This window comes from Lepidochelys olivacea (genome assembly GCF_965140295.1).
Source record: "Lepidochelys olivacea isolate rLepOli2 genome assembly, chromosome: 18".
Taxonomy (NCBI): Eukaryota; Metazoa; Chordata; order Testudines; family Cheloniidae; genus Lepidochelys; species Lepidochelys olivacea.
In genome coordinates, this window is record NC_140428.1 from 13,687,294 (window position 1) to 13,708,514 (window position 21,221).

At 48.0% G+C, this 21,221-nt stretch overlaps 1 protein-coding gene across 1 annotated transcript in view; it reads left to right on the forward strand.

The window, feature by feature from the left end:
- The window catches only part of LOC311532977 (protein-arginine deiminase type-1-like), a gene marked incomplete at its 5' end in the record, with an annotated part of 39,922 nt that overhangs the window by 11,054 nt on the left and 7,647 nt on the right, over window positions 1–21,221 (forward strand). Inside the window, 10 exons of the mRNA XM_084652000.1 lie at window positions 1,539–1,719; window positions 3,016–3,088; window positions 5,284–5,345; window positions 6,847–6,964; window positions 11,543–11,668; window positions 13,655–13,833; window positions 15,633–15,736; window positions 16,501–16,624; window positions 17,510–17,617; window positions 20,155–20,306. Coding sequence (XP_084508126.1) covers window positions 1,539–1,719; window positions 3,016–3,088; window positions 5,284–5,345; window positions 6,847–6,964; window positions 11,543–11,668; window positions 13,655–13,833; window positions 15,633–15,736; window positions 16,501–16,624; window positions 17,510–17,617; window positions 20,155–20,306 — 1,227 coding nt within the window. The remainder of the gene's footprint in view (window positions 1–1,538; window positions 1,720–3,015; window positions 3,089–5,283; window positions 5,346–6,846; window positions 6,965–11,542; window positions 11,669–13,654; window positions 13,834–15,632; window positions 15,737–16,500; window positions 16,625–17,509; window positions 17,618–20,154; window positions 20,307–21,221) is intronic.

Consider the following 21,221-nt stretch of genomic DNA (forward strand, 5'->3'; position numbering starts at 1 on the left):
TCAGATACGGCAATGACAGGGACCACATAAGTACCACGCCTGGAAGTAACTCACTCAAAGTCTATGGCTGTTTTCTTTATGCCGATAAACCCACGTGCACTTTGCCAGTCTTCCAAAAGTGGCCCCAGAAGCCATGTACTAGTTCTGGCGGCATGCGATAAATCTGACATTAACACTTCAGCAGTACCCACCAGAAGGCAAGAAGCTATTACACAGGTTTATAGGTAGATTTAAAATTCTGGAGGTGGGTGAATGACGATAGATTAATCTCTTTCTTTACAAGTTGCTTCAGGCACTGACATACTCATGCAAAGGGAAACAGGGAATAAATCCCTGAAATATTTTTCTTATGGTTAATGTTTACAACTTCATCCCTTTTCTTTGGGAAAAGAAAGGAGGGATGCAAGTCACATGCAAGACAAAAATGCCTCCCCACAGCACAGTTAGGTGTTAATAGGTTAATTAATGTTCACGGGGTGCTTTGAAAGCGTGACATGCCATATATGCTGCATGCAAAGAATAATTATTGCTTGCAGATGGACTGGATTTTGCATTGAAATGCCACCTTTTATCTGAGAATCTCAATCATTAATTTTTAGCCTCATAAAAATCCCATTTAGTCAGGATTAGAGCTGGGCAAAATTTTTCAGACAACTTCTTTTCCACACAAAAAATAAATGCAGATTTGGCAACATCAAAATGTTTCGTGAATGAATTTGCGCCAATTTCACTGATGACCCACAGCATCTATGGGAGTTTCCTGAGTCTATGGGGATCTTTAGTTAGTGCTTTTATGCGTATACATAAACAGTGAGAGGGACAACTCTGAGGGACCTGGGGATTACAGTGGACGAGAAGCTGGATATGAGTCAGCAGTCTGCCCTTGTTGCTAAGAAGACCAACGGCATATTGGGCTGCATTAGTAGGAGCATTGCCAGCAGATCAAGAGAAGTGATTATTCTCCTCTATTCGGCACTGGTGAGGCCGTACCTGGAGTATTGTGTCCAGTTTTGGGCCCCCCACTACAGAAAGGATGTGGACAAACTGGAGAGAGTCCAGCAGAGGGCAATGAAAATGATTAGCGGGCTGGGGCACATGACTTACGAGCAGAGGCTGAGGGAACTAGAGTTATTTAGTCTGCAGAAGAGAAGAATGAGGGGGGATTTGATAGCCGCCTTCAACTACCGGAAGGGGGGTTCCAAAGAGGATGGAGCTCGGCTGTTCTCAGTGTTGGCAGATGACAGAACAAGGAGCAGTGGTCTCAAGTTGCAGTGGGGGAGGTCTAGGTTGGATATTAGGAAACACTATCTCACTAGAAGGATGGTGAAGCACTGGAATGGGTTCCCTAGGGAGGTGATGGAATCTCCATCCTTTAAGGTTTTTAAGGCCTGGCTTGACAAAGCCCTGGCTGGGATGATTTAGTTGGGGATTGGTCCTGCTTTGAGTAGGGGGTTGGACTAGGTGATCTCCTAAGGTCTCTTCCAACCCTAATATTCTATGATTCTATGACAGTAACCAAGCGCTCTTTTCTGTCCCAGATCCATCCCAAGTGGTGCCACGTCATTTGATGCCCGTGGCACCTCTGGAGTGAGGGTCTATGTTGTCTACAACCCTAGTGCTGTGAAGAAACCTGCTGGTGCATCGAGATGGACCCTCAATTCTCAGGTGGAGGTCATAGTGTCCATGGACATCCCAAGCAGTACTGTCAATGATAGCAAGGTGCGTGGATTGCTGGGCTTTGAAAGTATCACATGATCACTCCTGGAAACATGGGGTCAATCTTTGCAGGATCAGAGGAAAGGGGATATTTTAACTACAGGATGCGGCTCAGTTGCAGAGTGCTTGTATGTCAGAAGCACAGCGATCACCCAACTTCTAAAGAATAGATTCCTAGTTAAATCTGTGTCGTTAACAGCCACAAAAAGACATAGAAGTGAGTAAGGGTGTGTGTGAAGGGGAGAGAGGTTGTCCAAATAATGGAGAGAGGAAGGGTTAACGTGCTGGAAATTCAGCAACTGAAAAGTCTGGTGGTAGACGCTCAGGAGCTGGTGCAAGAGAAGGGAAAACCCTTCTTTCACTTGACTGGTGCAATGCACTTGTGGCAATGGTACCCCCAATGGAGACTAACTGTGCATAGGCATTGTCTAGATGAGTGGTGCGCAAACTGGGGGGGGGCGCCCTCTTGGTGGTGCACAAGAGGTTCGGCGGGGGGGCGAAAAGAAACTGGGATCCCGCGGGTTCCATGAATGCCCGCTCCAGCAGCCGCTGCTCTCTGGCCATGCAGCTCTGAAGGCAGCGTCGCTGTCAGCAGCAGCGCAGATTACTTCAGATTACAAGTAACGGGGGGGACGGTGATGGTGACGGTGACAAATTCTGTGAATGGCAAGGGGTGTGTGTGTGTGACTGGAAAAGCTTGCGCACTGCTGGTCTGCATAGCCCGGGGCAGAGAGCCTCCCAGCTCGGGTCAGCAGATTCTCTAAAAATAGCAGTGGACTTCAGAACACAAGCTCCAGGCCAAGCCACTACTTCAAAGCACTGAACACACACCTATGTTTAGAGCACGAACGGAAGCCCTGCTAGCCCTAATTTGTTAACCCAGGCCGGGAGGCTCGCTGCCATGAGCTGAGGACACATGCGCCATGAGCCCAGAAACGACACAGAGGATTCCATGGAATGGGCTTCCCCACCCACTGTTCCATTGGTCAATTGCCCCGGGGTATAAATCCATTGCCAAGACCTTTCCCAACTCCCCTTAGCGTGAATGAGGCCCGTTGGACAGTTGATTTTTTATTTGAATGAATGACCCCCCACTGAATCATCAACTGCCATGAGCATGCAGGATGGTCCTACAGTTGATTTATTGAGGGTGGTTTCCATACCCCCATCACCCAACCTCAGCAGATATCGGGCATCACGCCTCTCTGAGGGCAGTGAAGAGATCACGTTCGACAACGGGAGCATGGCATGAGATGGACATTTGCTGGAATTGGTCGTGACCAGGCAATGTCTTCACAGGTTAGGATTTCGTACTATGGACAGAAAGAGAATGCACCTATAGAGGGGGCTTGGTTGTACCTCACCTGTGTCAGTAAGTATTGTAAAAACAATTGGCTAAATACACTCGAGACAGGCAACCTACTCAGCAAATGGGAATTAGTTTGTGTGCGTGTATAAATACGGTAACATTTTCTATTTTTCCATCCACTTCATTATCAGCTATTCAAAGGGAAGAGAGAACTGGATAAGCCTCCCTTCATTAAATATATATAAGATATGTGTATGTGTATATATTAAATATAATATGTACAAACATTCCTTTCAAATAGATAAAATGTTTGTGTCTACGTGTATATTTAATATATATGCAGAGTATATAATAGAAACCAGTGGTTTTCAACTTGTGGTCCACAGACCACTGGGCGTCCGCAGACTAAGTCGAAGATTTCCAAAGGGGTCTGCACATCCAGTCAATATTTTATTGGGGTCTGCAAATGAAAAAAGGTTGAAACCCACTGATATAAACGTATTATACACCCACATCCTCACCATATATATATTAATGCAGGGAGGTTTGTACGTTTCTCTCTTCCCTTTGAACAGCTTATAATTAAGTGGATGAATGCAAGAAATAGAAAGTTGGTGTGTTAATCTTGCCCACCCCAGCAAATCCATCTGCTGTGTCATGGCCCTACCCACCCGGTGTTCTACACCCCTTTTCTATGAACAATACGACTATCTGGCTGGCTAGCAAGGGGCACAAGGAAACTGGGTGTGGGATTTTCAAAAAAGGCACATACAGCAGAATCTCAGAGTTACGAACATCAGAGTAATGAACTGACCAGTCAACCACCCGGAAGTACACAATCAGACAGCAGCAGAGACAAAAAAAAAAAAAGATACAGTACAATGCTGTGTTAAACCTAAACTACTAAAAAAAAGGGGAAACATCATTTTTCTTCTGTATAATAAAGTTTTAAAGCTTATATAATAAAGTTTATATAAATAAAGAATTAAGTCAATGTTCAGTTGAAATTTTTTAAAAGAATGGCCCCAATGTTTTGTTCTGAGTTATGAACATTTCAGAGTTACGAACAACCTCATTCCTGAGGTGTTCGTAACTCTGCGGTTCTACTGTACACCCTAGGAAGTCGAGCGATGGACACTGGCTTCTCAACCCAATGTTTGCCCTGGGCTCAAACTCTGGGCACGTATGGGCACTCCCTTAGTCTCCAATTCTACCAGGGCACACAAAGTGATTCAGCTTCTCTATGTAATGTTCACAGCACACACACAGAGAGAAGTTAGATAAACACAGCTCTCTCTTGCTGGAAGTTTGCAATGTAACTCTACTTTATATCTTAGCATTCAGAACCCTAACACAAAAGAACCCAAAGCCAGAGTTAGACAAAGCAGGCTGCTCCCTAAAACAAAGAGGCACAACTCACCCCACCATACTTCAGGGTGGTTCTCTGCAGACTGACTGCTGAAAGACCAGGTTTCAAGCTTCCCTGCAGATCCTCTGAGCCTGCAAGCAGGACCAGGAAGGCCCTTGTAAATTAAAGTGATGGCATCTCATTTTAACACAGTTTTCAACATACTGACCACACTCTACACTGTGACCTGCCTTTTGATTTTCAGAGAAGTAGCCACCTCCTCCTCCATTCCCATACCCTCTTAATGATGCTCACTTTGTTTCTCTCACTTTGTTTCTTTTTGATCACTCAGTGGACTACCAGACAGAGAACCGCCTAATGTCTACTATTGACTAGCGGTCCAGTAAGGTGCCAGAAACCTGGGGGGAAGGGGGGAAGGAGCATTTGCTTACGAAGGGCCCCATTAAAATATTTCATCACTGCAAGCAAATATTTTGGTGTTTACATGCCCATATTCTGGAAACATTTCTTCCTGCTTCCACTGCATTTAATTTTCATTCAACAACAAAAGGCAGATATCAAGGAAACAGGTAAAAGTGCATCCATGAAACTATTTCCACCCGTGCTTTCCTGCTCAAGGGACCAAAGATGGGAGTAGACAGATGAAAATCATAGGAAGTGGCAGGAAAAGGCTGGAACATACAGATTCTGAATGGAGACCCGGGGAGTCCTGTTCACACAGCCCTATCCTGTTGCGTGTGTTGGGCGGGGGGTGGGGGGGAAGGGGGAGTTGGTGCTGTCCAGGTATGGATGGATAGCATTAAGGAAGCACCCAAGACATCAATGATTTGAGTGTGATCATTCTCCTGCCATCTGAGACCAGGGCTTCCTTCTCCCTTTGTGATTTCAGATGTCTCTCTAGATGCCGACACAGACCGCAGCGGGATGGTGAAGAGCAATGGAACCAACAAGGTAATGAGACTTAGTTCATATTTGCAAGCAAGGAGCAAGGTAAAGCATTCGGCATTGAAACACACTGGGTGGATCCACTTCCATTCCCGTTCCTAAAGGGCACTAGCCACCAGAAGCTGACAGTGACAAAGGTTGTGTGTGGAGACAGGCTGTTTTCTGGATCTCTGAAGAAGCCAGCCTAATCCCGGTATTGTTTTTCCATGCCCTACCACTATGAAACCATGGCATTGGCCCTGGACAAAATTCTCCTCCCTGCTTCTCCAGTGCAGAGTCAGGGGTCAGGAGAGCAGAAGTAGCACCAGAGAAAAGAATTTGGCTCCCTATCTTTTTCCATTGGGCTGTGCAAAAAGAAAGAAACTATCCCTTTGGTCCTGGATCTGTGTATTTGCTGTGGGTCCCAGCTTGCTCCATGCCTAGGTTAAACAGTCAGATGCCCAAGTTCCCAGGGAATGTTTTTTCATGGAACAATACAGGGATAGATTCACCCCAGCTGCTCTCCTGTAGGGACTCTCCCAGGGGAGGGCAAGTAGCTTCTGCTTTTCGTCAAACCATGTCTACACTAGAAAAAAACCCCATGGGTTAACTAAGGTTATGTCTACACTAGCACTTTCGTTGGTACAACCTATGTTGCTCACAGGTGTGAAACTCCGCGAGCGACATAAGTTTCACTGACAGAAGCGCCGGTGTGGACAGCGCTTTGTTGGTGGGAGACGCTCTCCCGCCAACATAGCTACTGAAACTCGGTGGGGGTCGTTTAATTATGTTGACGGGAGAGTCTCTCCGCGGGAGATCTTGCAGCGGTGCAGCCGCATCGGTACAGCTGTGCCGCTGTAAGATCTCTGTGTAGACATGGCCTAATTTGGATTAAAATGCTAGTGTAGACCCGGCAGCTGCAGGTTTAATGTGAGTTTAATATGGGGCTGAGATCTTACCAATGGGTTAAAACTACAACTAACTCCCTTGTCTACATTAGGGTTTTAGCACATTAGTTTGTTAACATGTTAAAATTTATTTTCCTAGTGTAGACATGGTTCTGGGTTTTTGCCAGCCAGGGGCACCCTTAGAGTATGTCTGCACTGCAATTGGGAGGTTTGATGGCTGGCTCCGCCCACCCAGGGGTACATACGTGACTGGCTACCGAGAGTCCTGTCCAGACAGGGCTAGTCCATGCAGCCACCAGCTGCTGTGGCTTCACAGCGATTGTTTCTTGAGCTAGCTTTGCTCTCAGGAACGTCTCCTTGTGTGGCAATCACCTTCCCCGTGCGTCGCAGATGGACCTGTCGTTTCTGCTGGAGGCTGCAATCCAGATGTGCTGACTCAGCACATCTGCTGTACACACCTGACCACACCCCGTCACAGGTGTGGCCCCATGCCCTGATCATTGCCAGGGTTGTTCGGAGGGAGGAGAGGAAGGGTAGATTCCGGGTGAGGAGGAAGATGGAATTCAGACTTACTGGCCTGGTTAGTTTTTGTTCCAGATCCCTTTGTGTTTCCTCTACAGACGAAATGGATGTGGGGCCCTGACGGGCAGGGAGCCGTGCTACTAGTGAACTGCGACAGGGACAGTCCGGGCTCCAAGCATATGGACAGTGCTTACCAGTATGTGCAGTCCTACGCAGGTACTCGCTGGGAACAGACCTCTGCTCTGGGCCAAGCGTTAGACAGGTGCAGGGGGAGGTCTGACCGTGAGCCAGGCCAGGCCACAACTAGATGGGCCAACTCTCATGTGCTACCACTACGATTCCAACACAGGGGAAGTGAGCTTCAGTGCGTAACACCTGGCGATGGGATCGGACGGTCCCTCGACTCATGTCTCCAACCACGGCTACTTATCTTTTGTTGTGGGGGGGCCATCCCCCTTTGTCTGCACATCTCCCTCCCCTCTTAGGGCTCATCTACACAGGGAAGTGAGTCAAAAACAGCTAGCGAGGGTATGAATTTAAGTTCAGTAACTATTCTCCATTAACTCCCCATGTAGATGCTCCTTTTCCTCACAGACAGTGCCTTTTACACAGTGTGGCTTAATCCACTTTGGAAGTGTACTGACCTAATCTGCACAAAGGCACTCAGAGTGTGGAATCGGCATGTCCACACAGGAAACTCATCTGGAACAGCTATTTGGCTATTCTGCACTAACTTTGGGGGACTTTTCCCCTATTTCGACAAACCCTTAGATGCTATCCTGGCTGGGAAAACAAACCAAGTAGACAAACAGAAGTGGGAGTCTAACATTGTATCCTCATGGCTTCAAAAGGGGCTCCAATTTTCAACCTTTGACCCCTTCATGACAGAAGATTGACAGGTTCCCTTCCTCTGCAAAATTACCTCCCCAACCCCATGCACCTCTCACCTGCTACATCCCATCCTGTCCTTTGGTGGGTTGTGTCTGGTTTGGACCCAAGGTGAGGGCCTATCATTTCTCTGTTTGTTGCCCCACGCAGATCTATGGCACTATACAAACAGTAGCAATTAGGGCTGTCAATTAATCACAGTTAACTCACACAATTAACTCAAAAAAATTAATCGCGATTAAAAAAATTAATTGAGATTAATCGCAGTTTTAATCGCACTGTTAAATGATAGAATATCAATTGAAATTTATTAAATATTTTGGATGTTTTTCTACCTTTTCAAATATTTTTATTTCAATTACAACACAGAATACAAAGTGTACACTGCTCACTTTATATTATTTTTATTACAAAAACTTGCACTGTAAAAATTATAAACAAAAGAAATAGTTTTCAGAGTAGCAGCCGTGTTAGTCTGTATTCGCAAAAAGAACAGGAGTACTTGTGGCACCTTAGAGACTAACCAATTTATTTGAGCATAAGCTTTCGTGAGCTACAGCTCACTTCATCGGATGCATTCGGTGGAAAATACAGTGGGGAGATGTATATACACAGAGAACATGAAACAACGGGTTTTACCGTACACACTATAAAGAGAGGGATCACTTAAGGTGAGCTATTACCAGCAGGAGAGCGGGGATGGGGGTGGAGTGGGGGAAGCTTTTTGTAGTGATAATCAAGATGGGCCATTTCCAGCAGTTGACAAGAACGTCTGAGGAACAGTGGGGAGTGGGGGGGGAAAAACATGGGGAAATAGTTTTTCTTTGTGTAATGACCCAGCCACTCCCAGTCTCTATTCAAGCCTAAGTTAATTGTTTCCAGTTTGCAAATTAATTCCAATTCAGCAGTCTCTCATTGGAGTCTGTTTTTGAAGTTTTTTGTTGAAGTATTGCCACTTTTAGGTCTGTAATCGAGTGACCAGAGAGATTGACGTGTTCTCCAACTGGTTTTTGAATGTTATAATTCTTGACGTCTGATTTGTGTCCATTTATTCTTTTACGTAGAGACTGTCCCATTTGACCAATGTATATGGCAGAGGGGCATTGCTGGCACATAAATCACATTGGTAGATGTGCAGGTAAACGAGCCTCTGAAATAGTATTTTTCAGTTAACCTTATACTAGTACTGTACTGCAATCTGTTTATCATGAAAGCGCAAATTACAAATGTAGATTTTTTTTGTTACATAACTGCACTTAAAAACAACAATGAAAAACTTTAGAGCCTATAAGTCCACTCAGTCCTACTTCTTGTTCAGCCAATCGCTATGAGAAACAAGTTTGTTTACATTTGCAGGCGATAATGCTGCCCGCTTCTTATTTACAATGTCATCTGAAAGTGAGAACAGGTGTTTGCATGGCACTCTTGTAGCCACATTGCAAGGTATTTACGTGCCAGATATGCTAAACATTTGTATGCCCCTTCATGCTTTGGCCTCCATTCCAGAGGACATGCTTCCATGCTGATGACACTCGTTAAAAAGATAATGATTAATTACATTTGTGACTGAACTTCTTGGGGGAGAATTGAAAGTCTCCTGCTCTGTTTTACCTGCATTCTGCCAGATATATCATATTATATCAGGCTCGAATTATGATGCAGCATGTTGTTCATTTTAAGAACACTTTCACTGCAGATCTGACAAAACGCAAAGAAAGTATCAGTGAGAGATTTTCTAAGGATAGCTACAGCACTTGACCCAAGGTTGAAGAATCTGAAGTGCCTTCCAAAATCTGAGAGGGACAAGGCGTGGAGCATGCTTTCAGAAGTCTTAAAAGAGCAACACTCCAAGGAGGAAACTAGAGAACCTGAACCACCAAAAAAAGAAAATCAACCTTCTGCTGGTGGCATCCGACTCAGATGATGAAAATGAACCTCCGTTGGTCTGCTCTGCTTTGGATCGTTATCGAGCAGAACCCCTCATCAGCACGGACACATGTCCTCTGGAATGGTGGTTGAAGGATGAAGGGACATATGGATCTTTCGCACATCTGGCATGTAAATATCTTGTGACACCAGCTACAACAGTGTCATGAGAACCCCTGTTCTCACTTTCAGGTGACATTTTAAACAAGACGCAGGCAGCATTATCTCCTGCAAATTGTAACCAAACTTGTTTGTCTGAGCAATTGGCTGAACAAGAAATAGAACTGAGTGGACTTGTAGGCTCTAAAGTTTTACATTGTTTTATTTTTGAATGCAGTTTTTTTTTGGTACATAATTCTACAGTTGTAAGTTCGACTTTCATGATAAAGAGATTGTACTACAGTACTTGTATTAAGTGAATTGAAAAATGCTATAGGGGAATGGGGGTTACTGGTAAGTGAAAAATGCTGGTTAACTAAGAGGGAGGGAGTTTGGGTCCTAGCAGGGGTGTGGGGCTGGGGCATGGGAGGGAGTGTGGAGTGCAGACTCTGGGAGGGAGTTTGGGTGCAGGAGGGGGCTTGGGGCAGCAGGTTGGGGCATGGGAAGGAGTGTGGGGTGCTGGATCCGGGGGGTGCTCACCTCGGGCAGCTCCCCACAAGCAGCGACCTGTCCTGCTGCTCCTAGGCAGAGGCGCAGCAGGTGGCTCTGTGCTCTGCCTTCGCCTGCAGATGCCACCCCTGCAGCTCCCATTGGCTGAGGTTCCCAGAGCTGCCTGCTACGCTTCCACCTAGGAGCAGCTGGGAGAGGTCGCCGCTTGCAGGGAGCCACCCGAGGTGAGCGCCCCCCAGATCCGGCACCCCAAAACCCCCTCCCATGCCCCAACTTGCTGCCCCAAGCCCCCTCCTGCACCCAAAATCCCTCCCAGAGCTCGCACTCCACACCCCCTCCCGTGCCCCAGCCCCTTGCCAGTCCTGCGCCAACTGGACTTTCAACGAAGATCAGAAATGCCGGTTTATAGAACTTTCTGATTGGTGAAGTGCCGGATAAAACAGCTTTTATTGTATAATAAAAAACAAATGTAAAGTGAGCACTGTACACTTTGTATTCTGTATTGTGATTGAAATCAATATATTCAAAAATTTGGAAAACATCCAAATATTTACATAAAGAGTATTCTATTATTATTTAACAGCACGATTAATCCGGATTAATTTTTTTAATCGCTTGACAGCCCTAGTAGCAAGAACATAAAAACATAGCAGGTGTGCCATATAATCTGACAGCCAGGTATAAGCTCAGTATAAACTCTGTATCTGGACACACACTGGGAAAGTCAAAGTTTCAAGGCTTGAGCTTGAAAACCTCAAGAGGTCACTGTAAGAAACTACTTGTCTTCACTTTCAAGGCCGTTCACAACATATCCCCCCTCTCCCCCCCATCATCTCTCATCCAACAGCAAAAGGTCGACTCCCACCTCCGATCAGCCCATGATGCCAGCCTCCTTCACCCACTTGGTAAATTTTCAAACCAGCACCTTCATGCTTTCTCCCAGGCAGCCCCCTCACGCTTGAGAGAAGGTCCTTATAGACATCCTCAAAAATTAGTTAGTCTCTAAGGTGCCACAAGTACTCCTTTTCTTTCTTCAAAACTAACTCATTCTCCTGCTTCAAACCCTCCTTAAAACTCCCCTCTGGCAGAAAGCCTACAGAAAACTGGACAACGGGTGGGCTGCTGGTGTTCTGAGATCACTGCCTGTCATGATGACCAATGTTGTTTCATTGTTTGCTTGTATTCCGCCCATCTGACCCCTCTGTGGTCGCTTGTCTCATACTTAGACTATGAATTCTTTGCAGGGCAGGCAGCGTCTCTTTGTTCTGTGTTTGTATAGCTCCTAGCACCATGGTCCATGACTGGGGCGTCTAGGCATTATGATAATACAAATAATAACAGCAGCTAATGCCGATCTCTTCTCTTTCCAAGATCTTCAAGACATGTCACTTATGATCCTGAGGATCCAAGGACCCAGTGCCATCTTTGCTGACTACAAGTTGGTTCTTCATGTTTCTGTGTCCGATGTGGATAAAGTGAGAGTTTTCCATGCCAATGGTGAGCATTTAGCCTTCCTGTCTATCTAGGGGCTTGGGTGGCCCCATCACCAGAAAATCGAGCCACTCACATACATTAATGAGTTTAGGTGGAATTTGCTTGAGTGCCTAAATGAACTAGGATGGCTAAGCAGAACTAGACAAAAAACAGGTGTTTTGATTTGCTGAAAATTGCTAAACTTAAAAAAATAGATTTGAGTCAAATGAAATGTTTAAGTCAACCCCAAATAAAATGTTTATTTCATTTTTGAACATTTTCTAACTTTTGGAAAAACTTTGAAATAAAATTAAAGGACATTTCAAACCAGAAAAGTCATTTTAAATCAGAAAACTGAAAAGTTTCATTTTGAAAAGGTCAAAATCCAGAACTGTGGGGGTTTTTTGACCGAAAATAATTCAGTGAAAATTGACACAAATTGGCAACACGCTTCAGTGTCACCCAATCTGGATTTTTTGCTAGAAAACAGTTTTGCCCAAAAATGTCCCCCCAGTTCAACTCCTAAGACTTTGTTCCACTGTCTGTTTCCGATATCAGCACGAAGCAGGAAAGTACCAACCCTAACGGAGGCGCTTAGAAATTAAGGACCAGACTGGGAAATGCTTTACGCTGCCAACAGTCCCCCTCCTTGTGTGAATAACTGATCAGCAGGGTGAGCAAGGGGTTTAATGCTGACCCCGCTACCTCACTCAGGGACAAGGAGTCTGTGGGCATGTCTACACTAGGAGCGAGGGGCGTGACTGCCAGCTCGCACAGACAGACTCACACTACCCCTCGTTGGGTTAGCATGCTAAAAATTGCAGTGTAGCTTCAGCAGCATGGGCAGAAGCATGGGCTCACCACCCGAGTACAAACCCATAGGGACGTACACCAGGCAGCTCCCCCCAGCCGCCATGGCTACACTACTGTCTTCTAGCTCAGACAAGAGCTAGCACAAGTATTTCTGCATGAACTGGGAATCCCGCCCCTAGCACATAGTCTAGACGTACCCTGTGGCTGAGCCAGAAACAGAATCCATCTCTCCGGAGCCTTAGCTACAAGACCATCCTTCCTCCATGGCAGTCTCTTGACGTCCAGTGATCTGACAACACACTTGGAGCATAACTCTACAGCTCTCAACAGTCAATATCGTTCTACTTCTGCTTTCTCTGGCTTTGTAATCATCCTGATAATTTAGGCGTCTGTGTCATTTTACTTTCCTGTTCCTTCGACTCATTTTTCCTGTACAATTTGATGTCCTCTGATTTCAAAGGTATTTCCTGTCCTCTGAGCATCTCTGCATTCCCTTGCATTAGCCCTTTTAGAAGATCAGGTTACAAGACAGTTAGGGTTATTAAAAAGAAGAAGAAGGCTTTGTTTGAAATTTCAGAGGGCAAGGTCTGCTTCTCACACCAGTTCGTCTCCGACGATGAACTGCGTTTGACGTTCCATTAGGCATTTCTAAGCGCGCCTGAGGCAGGCCTGACTGCCTGGAGAGCCCAAATACATATGAGTGGTGGGCACTGCTCTGTAATATGATTGCCAGCCCACCCACGACACCAAATCATGATGCAAGTCAGTTTTTGCAGGACAAACTTCAGAGGGGGGCAGTGTGACCCAGGGGAACAAATACAAGGCTAGTATCCAAGATTGCCCAAGTTCTAATCCTGCCACTAACTTATTGCATGAACTTGGGCACAACACTTAGATCAAAGCTGGGTACCTCGCTGGGCAAACAGATTCTTATTTCAACACCTAAATCCATGGCTGAGTGCAGAGCCCTTGCAGCTCCCATCCAAAATGAGGCCATGGATTTAGGGAGCCAACTTTAGACAACTCACACTTGAAAGTTTTGGCTCCAGGGTATACAAAGGAATATTAACTGTATCCACTGGATAATGCAGGAGATGCTCTTCTTTGGTATACACCATCTTCTCCTGGCTGCCCCATCCACTCCAGTGTGTGAAATGTCCCGGTCACACTGTGGTGTGTATTCCTTTGTGTTCCTAGGCAGCGGCTCACTCGCCCAGTACCACCATGTGCTGGGGTCGGATAAACTCTCCTACGTAGTGGATCGTCCCAGTGGACAAGAAGAGGAAACCTTCTATGTCGAGGGATTAGCCTTCCCGGACGCTGACTTCTCAGGGCTGGTTTCCTTCAGCGTTACCCTGCTAGAGGTCTCCGATAAGGTACAATACACTCTTGGACTGTGGGCAGTACAGAGAGATGCTTCTAACTGCAGCGCCTTTCAGCCAGTGGAAGGATGATCACATAGGGAGGCAAGGCTCAAGGACACTGCCCTCACGGGGTTCCCCAGGCCAGCATAGTCCCCTTGCCCTGGAGGAGGCTTTCGGAAAGACCAAAAGGCTCAGACAAATCAGAAACAACCTTGAATTTTCAGCCTTCCAACTCTGGCTATGGCTTTCATTGCATTGAACAAGGGTTCCCAGAACCTGAGCTTCTGGTCAGTTGCTCAGAGAGGAACCTTCCCTTGGGAGCACTTTTTGAGCACATCAGGAAGCATAAGACAGAATAAAGTCAATTAAACCAGCCTCTCCCAGATGCCCCATGAGGTGGGCTGGCCTGTGACACTCATCTACCCTCTGCAGCCAAATCTGGCACCCATCGGGGTCTCCGTGAAGAGAACCTGCTGTACCCCCAATCAATAACTTTCCCCTGGACAGTTTGGTGCTACCCATGGCTCTCCCGTCGAGCCCTCTTCCGGCTGAAAGGATGGGGCTGCTGACTGAACCCTGCGTCTGAATGACCATCGTTTTAAAGGGCCGTACACACTACAATGTTTTATTGCGTTTGTTGACAGCTTGTGATGTGATTAGGGATCTGTGTTTGTCACAGAGGTTGCAGGAAGTCACGGAGGTTGTGTTTGTCACGGGAGCAACTGCAGCTCTGTGGCTCCCGGCAGCGATCTCGGGGCGGCCAGGGCAGTGGCTGGCCCCCAGGGGCTTCCCCCGCCCGGTGGTGGCTGGAGTGGCAGCGAGGCCCCCAGGGCTTTCTCCCCCCGGAGGCTGGAGTGGCAGTTGGGCCCCTGCCCCCCAGCTGGTGCCACGGGCCCCCCAGGGCTCCCTCCCTGCAGCTGGTGCCACGGGCCCCTGGGATTCCTTCCCGAGATTCAATCAAGGGTATGGTTTATGTCATGGACAGGTCACGGGCCATAATTTTTTTGTTTCTTGCCCGGGACCTGTCCATGACTTTTGCTAAAAACACCTGGGATTAAATCGCAGCCTTAGATGTGATGGAGGGGTCCCGGCTATACACGCGGCAGTTAAGGCCCGGCTCCTAACCACATTCGTGTTTCAACATTGCCAGGGCTAGAGATGAGCTCAGTTACACCAGGACAAAGTGGCGTTACTGTGCAGTGTAGACAGGACCTCCTGACCACGTCTATGTAATTAGGCTAGCCAGGCCCCCAACAGAGAGGAACCACATTCAGCACATGTTAAACCAACTCAGCTCTCCCTGCTGAGACCTTCCAAAACTCAGACTGGGGTTTCACCCTCTTTTCCCATGGGAAGGGGCTTTGAGTGGCACTGGAGAAGACCGCTCCCTTCCGTGGGTAACAGAAGGGGTTAAGAAAAAGCCATGAAAGTGGCCAGCGCCCCCTGCACCCTGTGTGGAGATGGCGTCATAAGCGAAGTGGCAGCCATGGATCTAACCATTGGGTGGCCCTCCTTAGCTGCACACTTGCAATTTAAAGGCGTTTCTTGCCAGGAGCTCTCCATCTTCTGCTCAGCTTGCTCTGCAGTTCAGTTCCCAGAAGTCCTGTCACTGCTGCGGTGAGCCTAGTGGAGAGTGGCGCACAGTTGGCTTCTGAGTCCTTCGTTTGGGAGCCATCCTGTTAGCCAGCAGCTGTGAATGGGGCATCTGTCTAGGTGCTCAGCAATCTTGGACGCGAGTCCTTTTGCCCCTTCAAAGACCAGGTTTTGCTTTTGCTTGGCGCTCAGTGATTTTCATCTCTTGTTGCCTGTAGAACGTGCCAGACACCCCGGTTTTCACAGACACCGTGGTCTTCCGGGTGGCCCCATGGATAATGACGCCCAACACCCTGCAGCCTTTGGAGGTTTTTGTCTGCAGGTGAGAGCGATACAAGTCATACGACGGATCATTTCAGTCACCAGTCTGTTGTAGGGTGGGGTGGAGTCACGCTGATTCTGTGGCTCAGAGGAGCACAGTGGGTACATGTGTATCACGCTCACACAGCGTCCCGGTACAATGACCCTCTACCGCTACCAACTACAGTCTTACTCCTTTAGTTCAAGCAGCACAGGTGTGTGTGCAATGGCGCCCAAGCCTGGATGCAGATTCAAACCATACTGGTGCCCCTAGGATGGCACAGTCGGCTCCCCTCCCTGCGTCTGGCCATCTGCTGTTTATGGGGCAATTTGTGTCCTTGGGGATGCATGGAAGGGACAGTCCCTGAGCTTCGTGACAGCAGAAACTGCAATTGTCCGTGGCACCCAGGGGAAGATTCTCCTTGAGTCTTGCCCCCGTCCCCTCCCCAAGGACAATCTAGCCCAGACTGCAGGGGAAGCCGTGTTGCAGGCTTGCTCTCCTGTTCTCCAGGTGCCCCGGTCCAAATGTTGAAGAACCTGGACCTGCTGCCACTGGCATCCATTGAAATAGGTTGAGCATCAAGGCCCCATTTGTCATGTTGCCGTTTTGCAAAGCTCCTCCTTCCACGGGAGCTAAACTCACAACATTTAACAAACAGAGCAGCCTGTGAATGGGGAGCGCAGGGCACAGTTTGGTTTCTGGCTGGGTCCCCGTGACCCATTCCCCATAACGAATTGGCCCCTCTGCTCCATTTAGGTCCCTCTGTTTACTCATTTTCCTTCCAGCATGGAAAGAGACTCAAACCCTAATGGGGACTTTTTGGAGGCTCTGAGAGCCCTGGTGAAGAAAGCCAACTGCAAGCTGACCGTCTGCCCTGAGGTCGAAAACCGACATGATCGCTGGATCCAGGTAATAATACATGACTCTTACCTAGCACTTTTCATCAGTAGATCCCAAAGCGCTTTATCATGATCTCCATTTTACTGATGGGGAAACTGAGGAACGGGGAGGCAAAGTGATTTGCCCAAACTCACCCAACAGGCCAGGGATAGAGCTGGGAACAGAGCCCAGGTCTTTCAAGTCCCAGGCCACTGCTCAGGCCACTAGAACACACTGCGTAGCCCATCACTGTGTCACCACTGCTTCCTCAAAACCCAAACCAAGCCAACAGGGATTAGGAGCCTTATATGGGGCCAGAATCAAATAAATAAAACTGGCGACGTTCATCAGTAGGTGGTGTTTTGATCAGCGGTTGGCTACTACAGCAATCAGGACGGTACAAATGACGCCAGATAGGTAGCTAGACCCTGCCAACCGCCCCTTCGCTGTCTCAGCAATGACTCTCTCAGCTGGCATTACCCAAGGCATCATTTTGCAGGCACTGGGGGAGAAAGGAAAACCACGCCCCCTTGTCATGTGGGGCCTATTTCATACTTGTGATCCTCTGCTTAGTTAACGCAGCCTGAAGGGGAAGGACGAGGGTTCATAGGCCCTGCAGGAACAGCATGGATTAAGGATGGGATTGAAGGAGGAGAGAGCAAGGTTTGGCGTATACAAGTGTAAGCCACCGGTGAGCAGCTATTATAGGCCCCCCTGGAGTTGTTGCAGCCCCCAGCTACGTGTGCAAGCTCACGTCGTAGCAGCTCTGGAGAGCTGCAGTTCAATCCCCACCAGGGGAGCCATCACCCAAATACCCCCCATGCACGCTTAGCCTGCACCACCCGTTCCCACTAGTCAGCGACTGATAGCACTACTGCTGTAAGAGACCTCCTCCCCGCTTTCTCCCCACAACAGGACGAGATGGAGTTTGGCTACGTGGAGGCTCCCCACAAGATGTTCCCCGTGGTCTTCGACTCCCCCCGGGACAGAGGCCTGAAGGATTTTGCTTTTAAAAGGATTCTGGTTAGTAACTATTTTTTTAAACGGCCGAGAACAGACTCTTTCCAGAGTGTTCCTGATCCTTGGGCGAGGTTTGGCCGCTCAGTGTCATCCAGTCTCTTAAACAGAACAGAAGGACTTGTGGCACCTTAGAGACTAACAAATTTATTTGAGCATAAGCTTTTGTGAGCTACAGCTCACTTCATCCAGTCTCTTGGAGCTCACCGCCCTGGAGAGGGGCTGTTGCTCATTTGGGGGCTGCTTGGAGGGTTCCTTCTGACTTTGGTGAGTTTACTTGTCAGGTGTCCAACATGTGCAGATTAAAAGCTCTAAATGCAGAAGCACCATTCAGCACACATTAATTCCAGCACATGGCTGATAAGCAACTAGCATCCATTAAAGCACCATTGCTCTAAACCTCAGAAAAACCTGCCACTTGCAATAGATGAGTCAGGCAATCAAATGCAGCGCAGCAGTCTCCTTTTGCTTACCTCTATTGTACAGGGCCACAACTGCACTGACTACAGTGGAATCACTCCCAGTTTAGCCTCTAATGTCCCAGTTTGATGCCAGAGGACAGAATCACTCGTGCTTTACATCTGGCTTCACTCCCTGCAAGGCCTGAACCTAAAGACTCAGCAGGAGAGTTTGCCCTGGATGGCTGGTTCTAAACAACGCCAACCATCAACCACTATGTCCCCTGCCCCAGCCTTTCTGCATAGACTTCTCGCTGGAAAAAAAATCTCCGTCTTACTGCAACGGAGCCATCCTCCAGAAAGGGCTAGAAAGCCCGGCTGTTCAAGGATTAATCCAAACAGCACTTCGCTGAACACAAGACCAAGCCCTGGGCAAAGTTAGAAGCAGAATCCGGCCGCAGAGTTGCTTTGCTCTTTCCTTTCGCAGTTACGTTACACAAAGCAGAGGCCTGGCCACTCCGACCTGTGGGAGAAGTTGGTGGGCGTGTTCTGCGATGCCGCCAGGTGCATCGCCAGGAGACTAGACTAACTTTCTACGTCCTGGGATGGGAGGAAGGGGGCTTGTGAATACGGATCTTTATACCCTCCCACACAGTACCACCTGTGCCAGGAACACAGCCCCACAGCCGCCCATTGAAACTGCCTGATCTTCGCTTGGTTTGGTCTCATATTCTTGGCTTTTGTGTTCATGGGCGGTTGGTGCTGGGGGCTCCATATTCTGTCCTCGCCTGGGGATGCTAAGCGGGCTGCTTGTTTTGATGGCTAAAACAAAAGCACTTTTTAAAAAAAGGTGGGGAAGGGGATCGGGGGGGGGGGAAGCTCCACTGGAGAGGGATGATTGGACGAAACTAAAAAGGGGGTGGAGTCAAGGGACTATAAAGCTGATCTCCAACAAGCTAGGTACATCAAGCCAATGCAAGTGTTAGTTCAGATTAGAGCGGGGGGAATTGTGTGATGAATTTGTGTGTGTGTGTGTGTGTGAGAATCAATTATTTGCTGTCAGTCACGAAGATGATGAAGAGTCAGTGGGGCAATCAAAGCGCAAGAGCGACTTTACAGCCTGGTGCTTGGGGCATGTCCAGAGGATGAGGGAGATGCAAGTTTAGATCTCTGTTCTGATGACTTATTTAATTTGTCATACAGAGTGGAACAGCAGTAGGGGGGAAGTGAGCAAGAGTAAGGAAGAAAACCCGGCCTGTGGCTTAGTGGCTGGGCTGCTCTCTAGCCCTGTAAGAGACCTGAGTTCAAACCCCTTCTCTACAGCAGGCAATGTAAAGCCCTAAACCCAGGTTTCTCACATCTTGGGTGAGGACAAGCTCCTCCTCCATGTGTTTTGTGAATCTTGGCTTCTTGTTAAAATGCCCCAAAATTGAATGAAAATTGGAGATAGGTCAAAGGAAATGTGTCGCTCCACCCCACACAAAATGTTTTGATTTTTCGATTCACCAAAAATTCTGGAAAATCTTCATTTTCCATTCAACCTGAAACAGCCCTTTTTTCAATTTTCTTTGGAATTGCCAGTGAACTGAAAAATCCATCATCTGCCCAGCTGCACTCATAAACCCTGCTAGGGCTAGTCACGAGAGGGAGTCAGAGAGCCAGGCGGGACCAGTGTGGGTTAAACTAGCCCAGCCCAGTTCTTTCTATGTTGCTTCTTGTTGACTTACACCCCTCCCCAGCTGGGAACAAAAGTCAAGAACTCCTGGGAATGGATGGGGCATGTTCTACCACTTCAGGGAGGTGCCAAAGTGTGGCTCTGGATCTAGTATTATATGGTTTCGCAAAGGAGGTTGAATGCTTACCCTCCAATGATAGGTTTTATTGGGGTGAGGCACGATTGGTTGAAAGGAACAGTGCCCCCTCCTGGCAGGGTTAGGAGAGGAGCGGATTTCCTTGCCTGGAAGACTGGCTCCTTAGCTCTTCCACATGGCCGGCCTGGGTAAGGATTCTTTTAGATGGGCAGGTCAAGCCTTTAGCACATGTTCTGACAGCAGCTGCATGGGTGCAGGCAGGATTGCAACTCATCACCGCAATGAATAGCGCGTCTAACTGGACGGTGCGTTGTGTTGTTCTCATCCCCAAAAGGGCCCTGATTTTGGCTACGTGACCCGAGTACCTCCTTACGGACACGTCTCCAGCCTCGACTCCTTTGGAAATCTGGATGTCAGCCCTCCGGTGACGGTCCAAGGGAAGACGTACCCGCTGGGAAGGATCCTCATTGGAAGCAGCTTGCCCAGGTGAGGGAGGAGCATGAGTTGGGACTTTTAGGCCTCCTACACTGAGGTCTTGGTGTGCAAGAGGATTAAAGGTGCAGCTAACAGAATAAAGACGCCAGGGGGGAAAGCTCCCGAGGGGGGAACTGGAGGGGAAATTTGCAGATGCAGGTAGCTTAATAGCTCGCTACTAAGGCCTGCAGTGGTGTGACCTTCCCCCTACAACCAACACGGTCAGCTTGCTGCCGAATTGCTGCTTGAGCCTCGAAAACAGCAGTGAGAATTTTCACATTCCCTCTGCTGCCTGTCACTGTAGCTGCTTCAAGTCTGTTATCATCTCCTTAACATGGAAGAGGTGTTTTTAACCACGTGGAGATGCAATGTCTGAGCCCCATTCTGCACAGAGACATTAATGAAGCCGGAGGAATTTATACCCCCACCCCTCCGACCGTCTCTATCATGCAATGGGAGGGGATGGGCAACAAGATCATACCCTGCTGTTCCTAGCTAGTGACCATGCTTGTATGGCTCCCGTCACCACAGTATCTGAGCATCTTACAGGGGGGAGGGATAGCTCAGTGGTTTGAGCATTGGCCTGCTAAATCCAGGGTTGTGAGTTCAATCCTTGAGGGGGGCCATTTAGGGATCTGGGGCAAAAATTGGGGATTGGTCCTGCTTTGAGCAGGGGGTGGGACTAGATGACCTCCTGAGGTTCCTTCCAACCCTGATATTCTATGATTGATTCTATTTATCCTTACAACGCTGCTGGGAGATGAGGTAATGCTATGGCCCTATTTTACAGAAGGAGACCGGAGGCAGGGAGAGCCAAAGTGACTTGCCCAGGGTCACAGGGGATGATTGTGGCAGAGCAGGAAGCTAAAGGCTGGTCAGCCTAGGCTGGCATCTGGACCACCAGGCCATCCTTCCTCATTGGCCAGT